At 36.2% G+C, this 18,290-nt stretch overlaps 1 protein-coding gene across 1 annotated transcript in view; it reads right to left on the bottom strand.

Moving 5' to 3' along the window:
* The window catches only part of LOC132140013 (SH2B adapter protein 3-like), a 44,044-nt gene extending 26,018 nt beyond the window's left edge, over nucleotides 1-18,026 (bottom strand). The window contains exon 1 of the mRNA XM_059548768.1: nucleotides 17,016-18,026. Coding sequence (XP_059404751.1) covers nucleotides 17,016-17,963 — 948 coding nt within the window. The 5' untranslated portion in view covers nucleotides 17,964-18,026. The remainder of the gene's footprint in view (nucleotides 1-17,015) is intronic.
* Nucleotides 18,027-18,290: the final 264 nt, after the last annotated feature.

Genomic DNA, 18,290 nt, shown 5'->3' with positions numbered 1-18,290 from the left:
CTTTATATAAAAAAGCTTTATCGTTAAAACGTTTTATTGCTTTTTTATTTATTGTTTGATCTAGTTATTTGCTCTTTTTATAACATTCTTATCTTTGACTGTCACAAACACTTTAAAAAATATTTTTTACTATAGCATCTATAATAATAATAATAATATAGTTAATAATAATAATAATAGTAATAAGTTAATAATATTATAAAAAAAATAATTATATGCTTGGCATGTTTATTTAGGGGTGCACGATAAATATCGGCCGATAATTAATGCGCATCTCGTCAGTAAAGCCGGTTCTCTAATCAGTGGTAAATTCCATTAGGTGCGTGATTTCACATAGAGCAGCTGTTACTACACAGAGCCGTTGTTAACTGAGAAGCTGCACAAACCCACACTGATAATGAACATGGATTTGCACAGCTTCTCAATTAACAACGGCTCTGCGCATTAATTATCGGCCGATATTTATCGTGCACCCCTATTTTTATTCCAAACAAAAAAGTTTTTTTTCTTATACAGTTTGACACAGTTTGGGGGGAAGTCGTGGCCTAATGGTTAGAGATTTGGACTCGTAATCCAAAGGTTGTGAGTTCGAGTCTCAGACCGGCAGGGATTGTAGGTGGGGGGAGTGAATGTACACAGCTCTCTCCACCTTCAATACCATGACTGAGGTGCCCTTGAGCAAGGCATCGAACCTTGAGCAAGGCATCGAACGCTCCCCGGGCGCCGCAGCATAAATGGCTGCCCACTGCTCTGGGTGTGTGGTCACTGTTGTGTGTGTGCACTTTAGATGGGTTAAATGCAGAGCACAGTGTAGCTCCGAGTGTAGCTCACCATACTTGGCTGTATGTCAAGTCACTTTCACTTTTTTCACAGAAGCACATTGGTTTTTAGGTTTTTCTTCCCATTTATCATTTGAACTGATTTTTATTTAGTTTTTTATGACATGTTATCATTTTAGGCTATTCTGTTAATGTATAAATAAATACAATAAATAATATTTATCAATATGGCATTTAATAATAATTGATTAATTATTCAATATTTAATAATAAAATATATTTAAATTAAATAATACTAATAATTACAAAATTAAATAACTTTAGTTACTAAAACATTTACAAATGCAAATGTTTAATCTGCCTGGCATATTTAGCACAAACAAAAAATGGTTTTATTTTGAAACTTTTTTTTGTTTTTAGAAGCATATTGGTTTCTCATTTATACTTCCGATTTATCATTTAAAAACGGTACTTTACCCCTAATGTGACAAAATCTAGACTACAACTGAAGTATACATTCCATTTATGTTGCAGTATATAGCAAACACAATGCAACAAATCTAAAATACACCTACTGCAATGATTGATTGATATCTATATTGCATTGAAATGGTCTTGGTATGACACATCAAAACCAGAGCGTCACGTCTCCACCTACAGTGTAGACAGTAGACACAGCTTGAAACAGCTGTTAGTTGAGGGAAAAACACACTGCACGACACTTCACTGCATTTACACACACATGCTGCCAGCAAACACCTTTGATATACAAATTAAAGAGCCCAGGCATGCTTTCCACATGGACACACACTGAAAAACAATGCTGAGAAACCTATGCTCACATCTGGGGGCCAAAACTGAAAACAAAAGCTAGTCTCTGCATCTGAAAAGACTGAGAAGACTGCTGGATTCAAGCAAAGTAGAAATAACAAATAAAGCCTCTTTACATCTAGCATTTACATGCATTTTGTATCCCGATATTTTTTAGCAAGATTGCATTAACACATTTATTCCAATGCACCTTCAGTGTGGTCAGACAGAAAATGCCAGGTGTAAATTACATACTAGTGGATGAGAAATATGCTGGTAAAATTCAAACCCACAGGATGCAAATTACAGGGCCTGAATGGGTCTGACGCCACTAAAAAGTAATGTCTACTACACAGTGTTTTCATTTCATAAATTGGTTCAAAGGTGCTTTCACTATGTTTGAGTAAGTTTAGCAATATTAGGTTGCTCAATTTTCATTTGAAATTGCTAGATACATTGACACACAGTACTGTCATTATTTATTTATGTCAGTACAAGCTACAGGTAGTCCAAAATGCAGCGGCTAGAGTCCTTACCAGGTCAAGAAAATATGATCATATTACCCCAATTCTACAGTCTCTGCACTGGCTACCTATTAAGTTCTGTATCAGTTACAAATTATTATTACTTACCTATAAGACCCTTAATGGTTTAGCTCCTGCGTACCTAACTAGCCTTCTACCTAGGGCTGGGCGATATGGAGCAAAAAATATATCTCTATTTTTTTTTCTTCATCATATGTTTCATTGTTATCTAATTCTGTGTTTAAGCAAGTGTAATTATTTAAATACATAAAAACAACTTAATTTGTTAAATTTTTTTCTTAAAATAGCCTTATGTGAAATGTTTTTTCCCCTCTGAAATTCTGTCTATTCACATTTTTCTGGTTATCAAATGAAGGCATAAAACATTCATTTAATGTATCTTTTAATTACTGAAAATTAAGCAAACTTTATTTTTTGGTAAACAAATGGGATTTACTATTAAAAATAATACATGGAAGAAATATTGTGTGATTATTCCTTAAATTATGTTCGTTTCATTTTAATAAAAGTAGTAGTAGGCTTTCTACATTCTGCTGAACAATAGGCTAGTAATAGATATCTGGCAAATACTTTTATTTTGACGGGTTTACCTTTACAGTTCTGTGTATATGATACAGTCTATGATGTGATATGACGCTAGTTTTACTCAAATCAAACGGTCAGATGCTCATGAAGTGACTCTCAGTGCAGTTCTGGAGATGTTGTTCATGTGTTCACATCTTAATTTAGTGAGAAGACAGAAGCTGAAATCACTGGAGCGTCACGCGTGCTTCCGGGTGTGTAATAAAACGAAGACGCGCTTCTGCTCCATTCATTAACACAGACACGCAGAACATGCAGGATTCATATTTAAATAGACTTTTCCGGCTTAATATTTGTAGATATTAGTCCATATCGCAATTTGATGTGAGTGCAATGACCTACTTTTGATAATTCATAAAAAATTTGACAAATTTCATGACATTTCACATGATTCCGCGATTCCGTCCGCGTATTCTGCATCGCGGAAATAATAGGGCCCTACAGTAGACATCTGCCTGCTGTTCACCCGACGCTTTAAAACCGAAGTATCTCCATATAATGAGCCAGTTGTTCTTTTTTTTTGACTAGTTCATAGCCTCCGGGCTGGTTGCGGACGCCGCCATGTTTATGAGACAACATGCGAGGGGAGGGCCCAAGGAGGCGGGGGCGAGCACAGCACAGAGAAGACAAACAAGCAAAGTGGCGGAATCAGAATGAAATATAAACGATATATCGATATATATACGATATGTCAAAATCCATATCGTGCTTAAAAAATATCTCAATATATTTTAAATATCGAGATATCGCCCACCCCTACTTCTACCATGCTACAACCTAGTGATGCACGATCATGATTTTTCATGGCCGATTCCGATACAGATTTCCGATTTTGTTTTTATCTTTAAGCAACAAACAAGAAGGAAGGAAAGTGTGCATAAACAAGATGTTTATTTGGTATTTAATAGGCCAAACTGGCTTTTGGCTATTGAAAACAATAACCGTAACCATCTGAAATTAATGGCAGTAACTGCACAGTAAGTAGCCTACATTCAGTACAAACATAGATGATACAGACATCAGCCTTTAGCTTTTGTTTTTTGAATTGGGTTGAAACTACATAGAACTGGCCTTAAATGAAAAGATTAACTGTAACCATGTGAAATTAAAAGCATCATCTGCATAGTTCTACAGCCCAAACAACAAAATCAACACACATTCAATAAGATGTTTATTAATCAGCATTCAGTATTTGTTTTAGTTTTTAAATTTGGTTTTAAATAAAACAAAAGTCTTTACCAGTGAGACTAAATAAAAGTATGCTATATAAACACATTATTCCAAAATGTTAAAATCAAATAATGTTGGTGCGAATAAAGCAAAGATGCAAAGTGTTTCATTCATCCAATTAAAAAATTATAATAATTAGAATAATGATTCACATCTATATTTTTTACTGAAAAATAAATAACTATTGTCTCAAGTAAAAAAATATATGTGAATCATTACCCTAAAATTTTTTAATTGGATGAATGAAACACTTTTTTTCAGTGTGCTACAGTAGAAGATTTTTAATTTTAAGTCGATGTAATTTTAGTTTGTGCAGGGCACGGACAGATACAGTATGCTCGCGCAGCTTCAGTGCGCGCAGGAAAGGCTCTTATTTGTGCGCCAGCACACCAACAGATGTTCGTTTCCTGGTATCTGTGCCTCAGACGTGTAGCTCTGCACTTCCAGTGCTGAACGGCTGCCCGTGTCCTGCACACAGATTTCAAAATACTTCCACGCAAATGAATCGGCTGAAAAAAGACAAATGACTGGTCGATTGCCGATCGTGTATTTTAAGCAAAAACCGTCCGGTTCCGATTTATGGCCGGTCAACCGGTGCATCCCTACTAGGGCTGTCAAAATTGCTCAAAATTGACGTTCGAATATTCCCTCTAAAAATACACGAATATTCGAACTATTCGAACATCTGGGTGCGCGCATGTTGTCAATGACGCGCATTACGTCAATAACAGGCAAAAATAATACAAAGAGACATAACTAATTGTATAGATAGTCTATTTAAGTTTAAACATATATGACAACGTATTACCTACACAAAAACAAGGAAATCAACTAATGGCCAAGACTGCAGACCTCACGCTCTCTCACCCTCACGTTCTCTGCGCATAATGGTTTAAATGAAACAAACAAATTTTTGTGCAAGCAATTTAAGGTCGCGACTGTTGTCCCAAATATAGCAGGCTTCATTCAGTGATTGAAACAAATATTGTTAATATTAATTGAAGTTTTACAGCATATAGAACTGACATTGAATGCTCTGTGCTGTGGTAAACATGGAACTTTTCCTCGACATGAAACGATAAATAATCAAACCTCGGATCCATTGCTTGACAGAACTCCCCGAAGCGTGCCCCATCTGCGATACTGATCGGTCTCATGTCCTTACAAATGAACGAAATTATTTTATCCGTTATGGCCTCTTGTCGTGTTGCAGACAAAGTGCTTGCGGCGAGCGATGCAAAGTAACGTTAAGTGTCAAGACGTGACTGTTTAGCTGGAGTTCCACACATTATGCCATGCTCATTTGGGTGCACATTTTTGAGATGTGACCTCATGTTGCTAGTGGTCGAATGCTATGCTAACTGTATCTTAAATATCTTGCATACAACTTTATCTCGCAGGTCAACAATTTTACCTCATTTTCTCTGCTGCGGTCGAGTTGGGCTCTGCACTCTGCAACTTTCAGCAGTGATGCTGTGCCAGACAGTGCGACTCCTGTCTGGCTGTGACCTGTCCCTGAACCCTCAGGCGCGCTAGCGCGCCCACTCGCAAAGCAGACAACCATGCCTCTACTACAGCGGGCCTTTTTTTCCACATTTTTTTTTTATTCGAATATTCATTTTCACCTTCGGAATTCGTTTTTTTTAAACTATTCGAATACATATTCGAATTTAGAATATTCGTTGACAGCCCTAATCCCTACTACAACCCATCACGCACCCTAAGGTCACAAAACACTGGAACTACTTTTGGTAGTTCCTAGGATAGCAAAGTCCACTAAAGGAGGTAGAGCTTTTTCGCATTTGGCTCCCAAACTCTGGAAAAGCTTTTCTGATTCTGTTCGGGGTTCAGACACACTCTCTCTGTTTAAATCTAGATTAAAAACAAATCTCTTTCGCCAAGCATTCGAATAATGCATCTCATAATTTGTGACTGCAGTTGTATCTGGTCAAATGTGCACTCTTATTCTTTAGCTTGGGTTTAACTAATTAATTTTACTTTGTTGGAACAGCAGCTATGCGAACGATGTCTTTATTTATTTCTCAGTTTTGCCACGGGATGTAACTAGGATTTACACAAGCTCCAGTCTGGATCCAGAACACCTGAGAAGAGATGATGCTGACCCCTCAGAGGACCTCAGATGATGCTAACCCTGAAACAACATACAGAACTACCAAATATTGCTACCATATTTTCCGGACTATAAGTCACACTTTTTTTCATAGTTTGGCTGGTCCTGCGACTTAAAGTCAGGGGCGACTTATTTATCAAAATTAATTTGACATGAACCAAGAGAAATGAACCAAGAGAAATGAACCAAGTGCACTGACTGCACATAACAACAAACATATAGCACAGCCAATGCAGTACAATTTAGGAAAAAATTACTTGTGATTCAGCATTTTTAGTGAATCATTCGAAAGCCTTCTCAAACTTCCAAGTTATCAGTCTGAATCAATGTATTAAATAACATGCTAAATTTTCAGTGGCTGCAAGCAAATGACAAACATAGAACTTCCAGTGTAGTTCAATTCAGGAACAAATCTTACCCTTGAGCACAAAACCAGTCTTAAGTAGCTGGGGTATATTTATAGCAATAACCAAAAATACATTGTATGGGTCAAAACTATAGATTTTTCTTTTACGTCAAAAATAATTAGGATATTTAGTAAAGATCATGTTCCATGAAGATATTTTGTAAATTTCCTACTGTAAATATGTTAAAACCTAATTTTTGATTAGTAATATGCATTGCTAAGAACTTAATTTGGAAAATTTTTAAAGGCGATTTTCTTAATATTTTGAATATTTCTCACCCTCAGATTCCAGATTTTAAAATACAGTAGTTGTATCTCTGCCAAATATTGTCCTATCATAAAGCAAACATCAGAGGAAAACGTATTTATTCAGCTTTCAGAAGATGCATAAATCTCAATTTTGAAAAATTTACCCTTATGACAGGTTTTGTTGTCCATGGTCACAAATGACTAAGGTAAGCAAGTTCTTTAAATGAATCAGTCAAAAGAATTCTCAAATTCACAAGTTCACAGACATATAGCATGGCCAATGTAGTCCATTTCGAGACCAAATGACTCATGTTAGACAGTTCTTTGACTGAATCAGTAAAAAAAAAAAAAAAAACTCAGATTCAAGTTATTGGCCTGAATCTGTGTAATGAATCCCTCAATGAATCTTCACCAGCTGTATGCAAAAACAAACAAAGCACGGCTAATGTAGTCCAATTCAGGACCAAACTCCTCATATGAGCCAGTTCTTTTAATGAATCAGTTAGTTTTTTGAATGAATTAGTCAAAAGCACACTCAAACTCAGAAGCTATTGGTCTGATTCAGGGTTATTAAAAAGTTAACTGAAACATTAGAATGTCGTGAAAAAAATTCATTTTGTTTCAGTAATTCAACTCAAATTGTGAAACAAAGCGCGTCTTCATTCATTACACACACAGAAGCGTGTGACGCTCGCGGTGATTTCAGCTCTGTCGTCTCACTAAATAAGGATGTGAACACATGAACAACATCTCCAGAACTGCACTGAGAGTCACTTCATGAGCGTCTGACCATTTGATTTGAGTAAAACTAGCGTCATATCACATCATAGACTGTAGTATCACATACACAGAACTGTAACGTGAACCAGTCAAAATAAAAGTATTTGCCAGAAATCTATTACTATTGTTCAGCAGAATGTACATAGCCTACTACTACTACTACTACTCCTCTTAAAATGAAACGAACATAATTTAAGGAATAATCACACAACATTTCTTCCATGTTTTATTTTTAATAGTAAATCCCCTTTGTTTACCAAAAATAAAATTAGCTTAATTTTCAATATTTAAAAAGATAAATTAAATGAATGTTTTATGCCTTCATTTGATAACCAGAAAAATGTAAATACACAGAATTTCAGAGGGGAAAAAACATTTCACATAAGGCTATTCTAAGAAAAAGATTAAACAAATTAAGTTGTTTTTTTGCATTTAAATAATTGCCGTATTTTTCAGGCTATAAGTCGCACCTAAGTTTAAGTCGCGAGTACTTAAACTTAAACGCGTTTAAGTACGTCATGACGAGGAAAAAAACTAAAATCGCACTGGACTATAGGTCGCATTTATTTAGAACCAAGAAAAAACATTACCGTCTACAGCCGCGAGAGCGCCCTCTCATGGCTGTAGACGGTAATGTTTTCTCTTGGTTCATTTCTCTTGGTTCATGTCAAATTAATTTTTCTAAATAAGTCACACCTGACTTGACGGAAAATACAGTACACATGCTAAAACAGAGAATTAGGTTAAAATAAAACATATGGTGAAGAAAAAATTATTAATTCATAGGGCCCTAAACATGTAATATTTGGCATATTTGTTTTTGCAGTAGTTTTGGGGGGTTATATAAGATACTAAAAATAAAATAGGCTATATAAAAGAAAAACTAATTTTTTTTTTTTTTTTTACAAAAACTGAACAAAATGACTAAAATGTTTTATAAAATTAACAAACAAACAAACAAAAAAAAACAATTTAAATGGTTGTTCACCCAAAACTCAATGTATACAGTATTTCACACACTGCTCAGCTGTTGTGAATATTCACACTGGGGCCTTTAACAGTGGCCGAGTTCAAAAACACAGGCGTCATGGGGCTGTTCTGCTGAATTACAGGCAACACTGCAATGTTACACAGTCAATATTTTGAACATGGGCTGTTTCACACCCACCACCCACATGGCCATGTTTGTCCTCTGAGTGCACAGCTCTCAAAGGTATTGTGTGAATGTGTTTTACAGAAAAACACACAACCAGCCAAAGATGACGAACTGTCATATGCAAAGCACACAAAGGATCTCATCTCAGTTCCAATGCTGCAGACGCAGAAGTTTTGGACAGTCTGTACCAGTGTGGAACAGTTATGTTGACAGATGTGCTTTACTACTAATGATTGATCTACAACAGTAAATACATAAAGCAGCAGTCCACAGACAAAACAAACCAGTCAGTTAATGGAAACCACGAGGTGCAAAAACACTAAATTATTAAATAGGCCAAACAATGTGCAAAGATACCAGTAAATACAAAAATAAAAATAAATAAACGTATTACAAATGCCTACCCTTAAGAAATTAAATGTTATTGGATTTAAAATGATTCCGGCAATTCTAATTATTTTATCCCAAAATGATGACTCTTTGTAAAGTAATAGATAAAATGTATTAATATTTTACTGAACTATGCAGGCCAAAAAATCTAAAAAATTATCATGTGTTCATATGTGACATGAAACTTCGTGTGTGTGCCTGGACGTCTCTGAAAATGCATCAGAGCGTTTGCTGCTGTCTGCATCTCTGTGTGTGATATAATTCTTGGTTTTTATATTGTCAAGTGTTATGCTTTCGGAGAAAAAGGGACATGTCTGATTTCGCTATGACTGATGACTGTGGCCTACTTATCAATCTGCAGATTTTCATATTGATAAAGAGGCCAGAAAAGCTCTTGATCACGTTAAGAAATGAAACTTTGAGTCAGACTGGGTTTCAGTTAAGTTTCAGAACATTTCTTCAAAAGTCAAATGGAAAACAAACGAGGGCATGTAAACAGAGCCTAACAGTCAGGCTCTGCAAGTAAAAATCCCATTCATTTTCTCCATAAATAATTGTCTTTTTAGTTTTTTTTTTTTTTTGCTTCATGTAAGTTTGCAAATGTTTTGAATCATCTCAAAGCTAGTTGGTTTGCTTCAAGATTTTTTTAAATCCCTGTGAAGAAAATACGATTTTTTTTTCAGAACCAAAGCCTCCTCTAAGATGCCAATCAATATTTCACTTTTAAAAATGCAAGCAAAAAACATAATAAACAACAACAACAAAAAACTTCCATATATCATATGCAACTGGCAATTAGTTTCGGTTTTAATCTGGGCAGCCTGTTTTTATACCAAACACTGTTGTTGATCTGATTCGGTTGTTAGTGGCTTGTTAAAGAGTTGACTCTGGATGTAGTTGTGTGAGCATCTGCATGAGCACAAGGTCACCGTGAAGCTCTAACACGCTCCAGATGGGAGGATGCGGTTTTCTAGAATTAGAAATATTTTCCACAGCACTGGCTGCAATAGTTGTACAGAAAATAACACTAGAAAAACAAGACACCTCCAACACGAAAAGAATTGCAAAATCTGAAATCTAACTTTGATACAGCATGTTTTCTTTCTTGTTTGATCACACACCAACAAGCCACATCAGAAGACATCAACATAAAACACCATTATAAGGTCTTATCCAATCCACAAATCCACACTCCGTTGGCTCAAATGTATTTCACACTGCTGGCTTTCCTGGTTGAATTTTAAGGTTTCTAAGCACTCCACCAAACTTGTTTATACTACATCAGCAATTAAAGGTCTATGGTCTCCAGCCCTGGAAGCCCTGTTTAATGAACACCATTTGAGGCCAACAACAGATGTTTCTCAAGCCTTCCAAACAACATCAAATACAAGTATTAAAACACACACACACACACACACACACACACACACACACACACACACACACACACACACACACACACACACACACACTGCAAGGCTCTTTTTTTTTGATTGCTTGATTCTGATTGGTTAGTTGTGGCTTTCTGCAGTCTAATACAAACTGTATTTCCTACATTGCATATATATAAATGCACACAATATGCTTGCACTTTGTCTCTGGTCTAGCTATTCATTTTTAACTTGATGATCATACAACACTTCTGTGAAATCTGACAGCAGATAATCATACTAATTTATCTGCTGTGCACAGGCTGGTTTTAAAGTTAGGACTTCAGTGAAACAAAGTTTCTCACACAAAAAAATTATCAGCCAGCCTGCAGCTTCCTCTCTTAGCATAGCTGCCCTCACTGCTGCTATTGTAGCGAACATATCAAACATAGAGCATACAATTACAGAATCAAGGCATGAACTAGTATGCGCTTTTTAATGCAGCCTCCACACTCACACACCAATGCTCACCAGCACACACATAGTAAGATGCATGCAATGAAACTATGTTGCATGCAGTGCAAAGCAAAAAGCAGACACATTTCTCTCTTTAACAAGATGAAACTAATAAAATGTCTAAAAAAAGAACTGATGAATACATCGCTAGTTTGCTTCTGACATTTATTGGAGAGTATACACTTTAAGTGTTTGAACTTTCTTGGCCTAAACTGCCTTTCCCTTACATAGACATTCAGAACAAGTCCTCGCATCTCTGCCAAGATTCCTCAGCAGCCAATCAGTCTTGATACGGCTGTGCCGTGACCCCTCAAGTGAGGAGACGTCATTTGCAGGCTGAATGAACAACCAAAACTAGCAATTAGGCTATAATGCTGTGTAAGCAGGAGAAATTAAGCAAGGCAGACAAAAACATAATTGTGTCCTTATTAGTTTCATTACACATCATAGTATAAATTATACACCGCTTCAAATTGGCTGTTTGTCTTAAGTGCGGATGGATTAATTAGGCAAAATGAGTGTTAATGGGAAAATATCACATACTAAATTAATTGTTTTAGACCCATCTTTCTTCCATGAAGCACAAAAGGATAAATGTAGCAGAATGTAAATAAAAGCAGTTTTAAATTTGCTTAATATAATGTATTATTAATATATTATATTAATTATTAATATATTAAAAGTTGTTATTTGCTAAAAAAGAAGAAGAAAAAAAAAAAAAAAGTATTCATGTGTATTATAATTTAAGGCCACATGACCCTTTTTAATATTTTTGAATATTAAACCCAATTGGTTCTCATGTGCCAAGGGGTCATAATTGCATATATGAGAAAAAAAAATTGTATTTTTAATTAAATAAAACACAGCATAGCTCTCAAATCTCATTTACAATTACATATATTTAAATATAAAGCTTCAAGACAAGTCACTTGAAATTCACAAATACAAATTCATTTGGTTCTTGCGTGCTTTGTCATTGCAAACAAACTTTGTGCAAAAAATATCACACATATGAATACATAAGAATGAACCCATTCATGGTTGCATGTTTGCATATATTTAGGTATAACACTTCAAAACAAGTCACGCCAAAATTACAAATGCAACTGGTTCTTGCATGACTTGTCACTGACAACAAACGTCATGCAACACACTGACACGCCACATCTGAATTCTGCTTATTTTCAGCATTTTATTAAACATTATTATTATTATTATTATTAATTTACTCAAAATTCATCTTTGTATCTTTCTGGGATGAGGTCATTATGTGCATTAACATTATTTGGGACAAATATAATGTGATTTAATGGAAAACTAGTGACTAGCGTGGATAGTGTGCGTACACTCCTAGAAAACAGTTTGAATTTTAAAGATGGACTTCTCAAACCGGTGTGCAACCTCCTTTTGCAGTGAGGTTACACAGATGTATCTTAATTTCTTCTTGCCATTTCTTGCAACCAGAGCAGTTTTCTTTTATTTGTTTGCAGGTGATAAATATTTAGTTCCAGGTTTTTTTTTTTTTTTAAGTTTTACGATTTTTTTGTTGTTGCAAAAATAGAAACCTGTATTGCATGTGTGTCCCTATTTTCCTCATAGAAATTAATAAAAATAAAAATGGTGCTTGGTTTTCCATCAGTTCTAGTGGGCATGGCATACTCTCTGGCTATATCAATAAACCCTACCCTCAAGACTGATTGACAGTTGACGGTGTCAGGCATTGGAAATGCAAGTGCAAAGAAGACTGCGATTCCATTTGAATTTTGTGAGGGTTGAAGCAGGATGTGGAGAAAGTGAAACAGCAAATGGGTAATTTCTATTGGTATTCCAAAATGACAGGGTCATAACTTATAAGACATTGGAAATGCTATAGCAAATGGACTTTGCATTTCCATTTAAAATTCGGCAGACATGTTACATACATGGAAAAGAAAATTGAAATACAAATGTCCAATTTGCAATTGCTTCTGAATACTGTCCAGAGACATTTGAATATCTTAATAAATATCTTAATTTACATTTTTATTAACTAAAACAATGTAGCTCTTGAATCTCATTTTATGAATATAAATATAATGCTTTAAGACAAGACACACCAGATTCCAAACCAAAATGTACAAATCTAATCAAAAATTTATGCAACACATCCTAATGTGCCATATATTGATGTAAATGATGACAGAATTTTCAAAATTTCCATTTGAACTTCTTTGTCAAGTTTTAAATAGTTGACCTCCTTCAAAACAGGGCTGTGACAAATGATTATTTTGATAAACGATTAATCTAACGATTATTAGAAAGATTAATCAACTAATTATTGATTATTTCACTGATTAATCAGTAGACTTTTTTTTTTTTTGAGTTTCCACCAAAATCAGTATTGCATCTGGTCGGTATTGAAAACACAATTTAAAATTTTATGCAAAATGCCATATTTGCAGAGTTATTTGGTCATGTTTTCTCCCTTTTTTTTCCAAACCACGACAAACACCAGTCTCCCTTTTTTGCAGAATGCGATATATCCGCTCAAAAAATCACAGCGCAATATTCTACGCACTAGACCGTAATGGCGGCACTTTGAATACACCCGGCATCCTAGTTTTCCTCATCTACTTTGTACCTTTTGATCAACAAACAAGTAGGGGTGCACCGAAAATTTTCGGCCGAAATGGCATTATCGGTTTCGGGCCGAAATAAAAAAAACAGCCCGAAAACATAAACCGAAAATGAATGTCACCCGCCCCTCCCATCCGTGAGCAAGCGCTTAGGTTTCACTCACGGTCGAGCTGTTATCACGCGTCTGCCTATCAAAGATTAAGCATGTCAAAGGGCTGTCACAATCAAAAAAAGCTTGTCACAAAAGCTGCACAATCGATCGGACCAACCAACACAAGTTTCGAAAACGAAAACAGGGAATCGATTTTAACGGCCTTCTCTCGGAGCGCGTCCAGCTCGCCACTATACGCTCGCAGCGAACGCGCGCCACACAGCAACTGCAGGTTCTGACACACACACACACACACACAGCCTATTAGTGCATAATATCAATGTAGCCTTCAGTAATGTTTTTCATTGATGTTATGGCAGTCCACATTGCTGACTTGTGCGCGTCTCAAGCGCTCTCTTTAAGTTCGCCCTAATGCCTGTTTAGTTGTCGGTGGAGTTGATGGAACATAAAACTTGAAGAATAATTATTATTTATATTTATTGTAAAAAATATTTTATGTTTTGTTATGTAACTGTTAATAAAAGTTTGATTATTATATTGTGATTTTTCAATTCAGATCCATTAAATCCAAGCAATATATATATACGTTTTTAAAAGAAGCCATTTTCGGCTTCAGTTTCGGTTTTCGGCCAAGTGCATCCTAAATTTTCGGTTTCGGCGCAGAATTTTCATTTCGGTGCATCACTACAAATAAGGGCTGCAAGATAAATCGCATGTAATTGTCATGCGCATCTCGTCAGTAAAGCCGGTTCTGTGATTAATAGTACCGGTAAATCTCCATCAGATGCTTTCAGATGGAAATTATTCAGATGCATTTAATATACGCTACGCTATATCATGTTCATCAGATGAATCACATTCAATTATGAACGGGATATTGCGTAGCTTGTCAGTCTTAGTAGTTTTATTAATGCCATTTAAGTTTTTTATAAATAAATCACATAGCACTAGTCAACTAAATGAATGTAACATGGTAAAGATGAATGCACTTTTGGAAGTTGAATGTAAGGAAAATGTCATTTTGGAATTTCTGTAGTCTATGTTGAAATTTTATTTTATTGCTGTAATTAATTTATTAAAAACAACATGACACGTTGAATTCATTTTAGAACCGATGACTGATGAATGTATTTTTACTCCAGTGCCTGTGTATAAGATTAGTATTGACCAAGTTCAGAGACTGTCATATGTGGATCAACTTACTATGTTGTGTATAACTTTCATATTGATTCAATGGATTCATTGCATTTTGGGAAAAAAATTATACAATTTTATAATAAATCTTTGAAAATCAAAACCTGGATTTAAATTTTTAATGCTATTATAACTTAAATATGCTATGTGAAAGCTTGAAACAGAAAATAGGTGTTTTTCATCTTGCCAATTTCTTTGTAAAGAAAACACACCTCAAATTAATCAAAATGTATTTATTGCATTTTGGAACCAAACTCTTCACATATTCTAACAAATAAAGGTAATTATTACAGCTTTTGAAAATCATTATGTAATTACAATTATTATACAATTAATTTATACAAATTAATTTATTTGGCACAAAAAGTGAGATGACAGAGAAACTCTCTCATTCACCATTAAATTAGGCAGTGGCGGTTTCTCCATTAGGGCGATTGGGCGACGCACCAACAAAGGAAAGGGAGGGATTTTTTTTCTCTTTTACATTCAACCACAGTGTTACGCTAGACTGTTTTTGCTGCCTCTAAATAGTAAATCAGCGTCGAGTCGCGTTCTGTGTAGTACCGCCCCTTTTTGGGCGATTTCTGTCAAACTGTGAATCGCCCAGAGTGCTCTCATAGACTTCCATTCAAAGATCTTTTTTTTCAAACTGCAGCCACTACCATGCAATCTCAATGAGTTCCGGTAAGGGCTCGCCCTAACTTGCTTTCGTCATCGTGCGTAACCTTAACTTGTGCAATTACTGGTGGGAACAGTGACATCCAATAATATTTAAAAACTATTTTTAATTTAAACAACAAGGAAAAAATTAAAAACTACTTTAATATCTTTATCAAATGTAAAAAAAACCCCCAAAAAAACAGAGAGACGGGGACAGCTATGCAAATTCAGTTGTCAGCTGAACTTGATAAACATCACGGCAACGTTACCTCAGCGTAGATTAATTCTATCGTGTCACTGAAAGAAATACCATTAATTCGTTGTAGCAATAAGGATATATTGGCAATTAAAGAACAAACAAGTATCTACAAAGGGCGGGAAGTCGTATAAACAATTATTTTCGAGGAAGTGGTATGAACAGAGAAAAAGGCTAATAAGCTGCGAAGTAGCTGACGCTTTATTCTGCTAATTTACAGCTGCATTTTGTTACATCGCGAGAGCATGACGGACATTGCATGGACAACTACAGGTGTCACCGAAATGCATCATCTCTCGGAGAAGGTGAAAAAACACGAAAGAGCAAAGATGCATATGGATAGTAGGGAGCAGTGTAATATAAGTGAGTAATTTAAGTAAGCAGTGTAATGTAAGTGAGGAATGTGATATAAGTGAGTAGTAATATAAGCAAGTTCTGTAAACAGTGATTTATGTGACTAATTATTTCTTATTAAACTGAAATCGAAGTAAAAAGTTTTTTTTGGAAAACCACGTCCTGGCATCAGTCTTCATTTGCTGCTGCTGTTAACATGCATATAAAAACATAAGGAGAGCAAGAGATTGATTCCTAATGTCAGTTTATTTTTAATTAATACTTTAGTAGTTCAGTTCCCTTTACATCTTTAACTAGCTGTTAATTTATCAATTGAATGGGTGAACTATCCTCATTAATCGAGCAAACATGTGCCCCCACTGAGAGAGCTGGCAGGAGGCGCCACTTAAATTAGGTATATGAAAAAGCCTAATTTAAGTCACAGAAGTCACATGATTATGAAATTTGACTTACGATTAATTGTCTAAAAATAGTCACGGTTATTGCAATTAATTGTCTGTTTCAGGACTTTGGTGATTATGCCCATTATCACGATTAATTGTCTGTTTTTTATGGCTTTCATTATATAATTGTGATTTATAATTAGGGTTCAGCAAATAATTATGATGTTATCTTTTAATCTATTTTTAATTATTAATTGCAGTGTAAGATTAGAAATGACTACTAGACAACAAAAATGTATATATCTGTCCACAATTTTTTATTGTTGACGTTGTCAATAATGTTGACTAATCATTACTAATAGATATGATCTATATACCAAGCTATCATAAGCCAACAAGAACTACAAACTCTGAGAAATACAATTATCATATCAGGCCAAAAACAATAGAAGTAGTCACTCTTGAAAGATGCACAGAGATCAAAAGTTCACCTTACCTTAGGTGGGTCATAGAGCTCCAGCTGGTACTTCTCACTAGTGGTTTGTTCGTTGATCCTCCTGACCTGCAGGCGGCAGCGCAACCAATGTGGGGGCGTGTCTGAGATAGTGTCATCCACCTCCAGGTACCGCAGCTGCCCCTCTTTACAAACACTTCCTGACTCTTGCCTCCGTCTCACAGTTCTCAACGGATTCCATCGTTCCCACCGCGCACTCTTCTGCGAGGTGTGATGGGCGGGTACCTGCACTGTCTGAGGTGGGGTTTGAGTCGCCGAGGGTCCGGGCCCTTTGATCGAATCCTCCCTTTGGAGACCACTTGAGGATTCGTCAAGTTGCTGGGGTTTTTTAAAGAGTCGGTATACGCTTTCTCGAATGCCCCTGATGGAAAAGTGGGTTACTTCACTACGGGAAGGAAAGGGAAACGAAGGGGGAGAATATCGTTCAGACCCGGTCCTCCGCTCCGGGTGTTCATCTTCCTGGCTATGATGCCGCGTTCTGTGTGTAGTGTCTGCAGGAGAGCAGCACAGCAACTGCTCCTGTTCCCTAGGGATGCTGGCGGCATCTGGTTTGGGTGCCAACACGGCAACTAGTGGAGCCCCTCCCGGCCGCACGGTCTCCCGGTAGTCCAGCACCCCTGAGAAGGAAGTGATGCGTAAGCGGGCAGTCATGGGCAGTAAGGGAGGTGGTGGCGACAGCCATGGGGCAGGTTCTGCATCTTTAGCAACCTCGCAGCTGAAGTGGTGTTGGAAAAGGGCGCTGAATTGCTTCGAGAAACTTTCTGGAGGGACCACATCATGCACTGGCCGCTCTCTGATGAAGCACCGGTAGTGCTGGGCAAGTTCTCGGGCCGTGGTGCTGGCATGCAACTCACAGAAATCCCTCCATCCACAAGGAGGTGCTACAGAGGGTGCAGTGCTTGTGGTCTTCTGGACAGTGTTACCATTCATTGCAGTAACCAGCACAGCAGGGAATCGCTGTGAACAACAAATGAAACAACGACATAAAAATTGCATCAATAAGCAATAAATTATGAAACTGTGCTATTTTGCATCTAGGGTTGCAAAGAGGCAGAACATTTCTAGTAAGTTCCTGGTAGCGTTAGAGGAAAAGTTTAGAAAAGGTTCTGGAAATTTACCACCCCTTTGCAACCCTAACTTCATCAACTAAAGTAAAACTTAAAAGTTTTTATTTTAAATTTGACGAATATTCGAAATTTCTTTTTTTCTATTAACAGCCCTATGCAGTAGCAAAACAACGATACATTATTCATTAAT

The sequence above is a fragment of the Carassius carassius genome, chromosome 4, assembly GCF_963082965.1.
Source record: "Carassius carassius chromosome 4, fCarCar2.1, whole genome shotgun sequence".
NCBI classification, from domain to species: Eukaryota; Metazoa; Chordata; class Actinopteri; order Cypriniformes; family Cyprinidae; genus Carassius; species Carassius carassius.
Note: the sequence above shows the minus strand (reverse complement) of the source record. Positions and strands in the feature narration are given on the sequence as shown.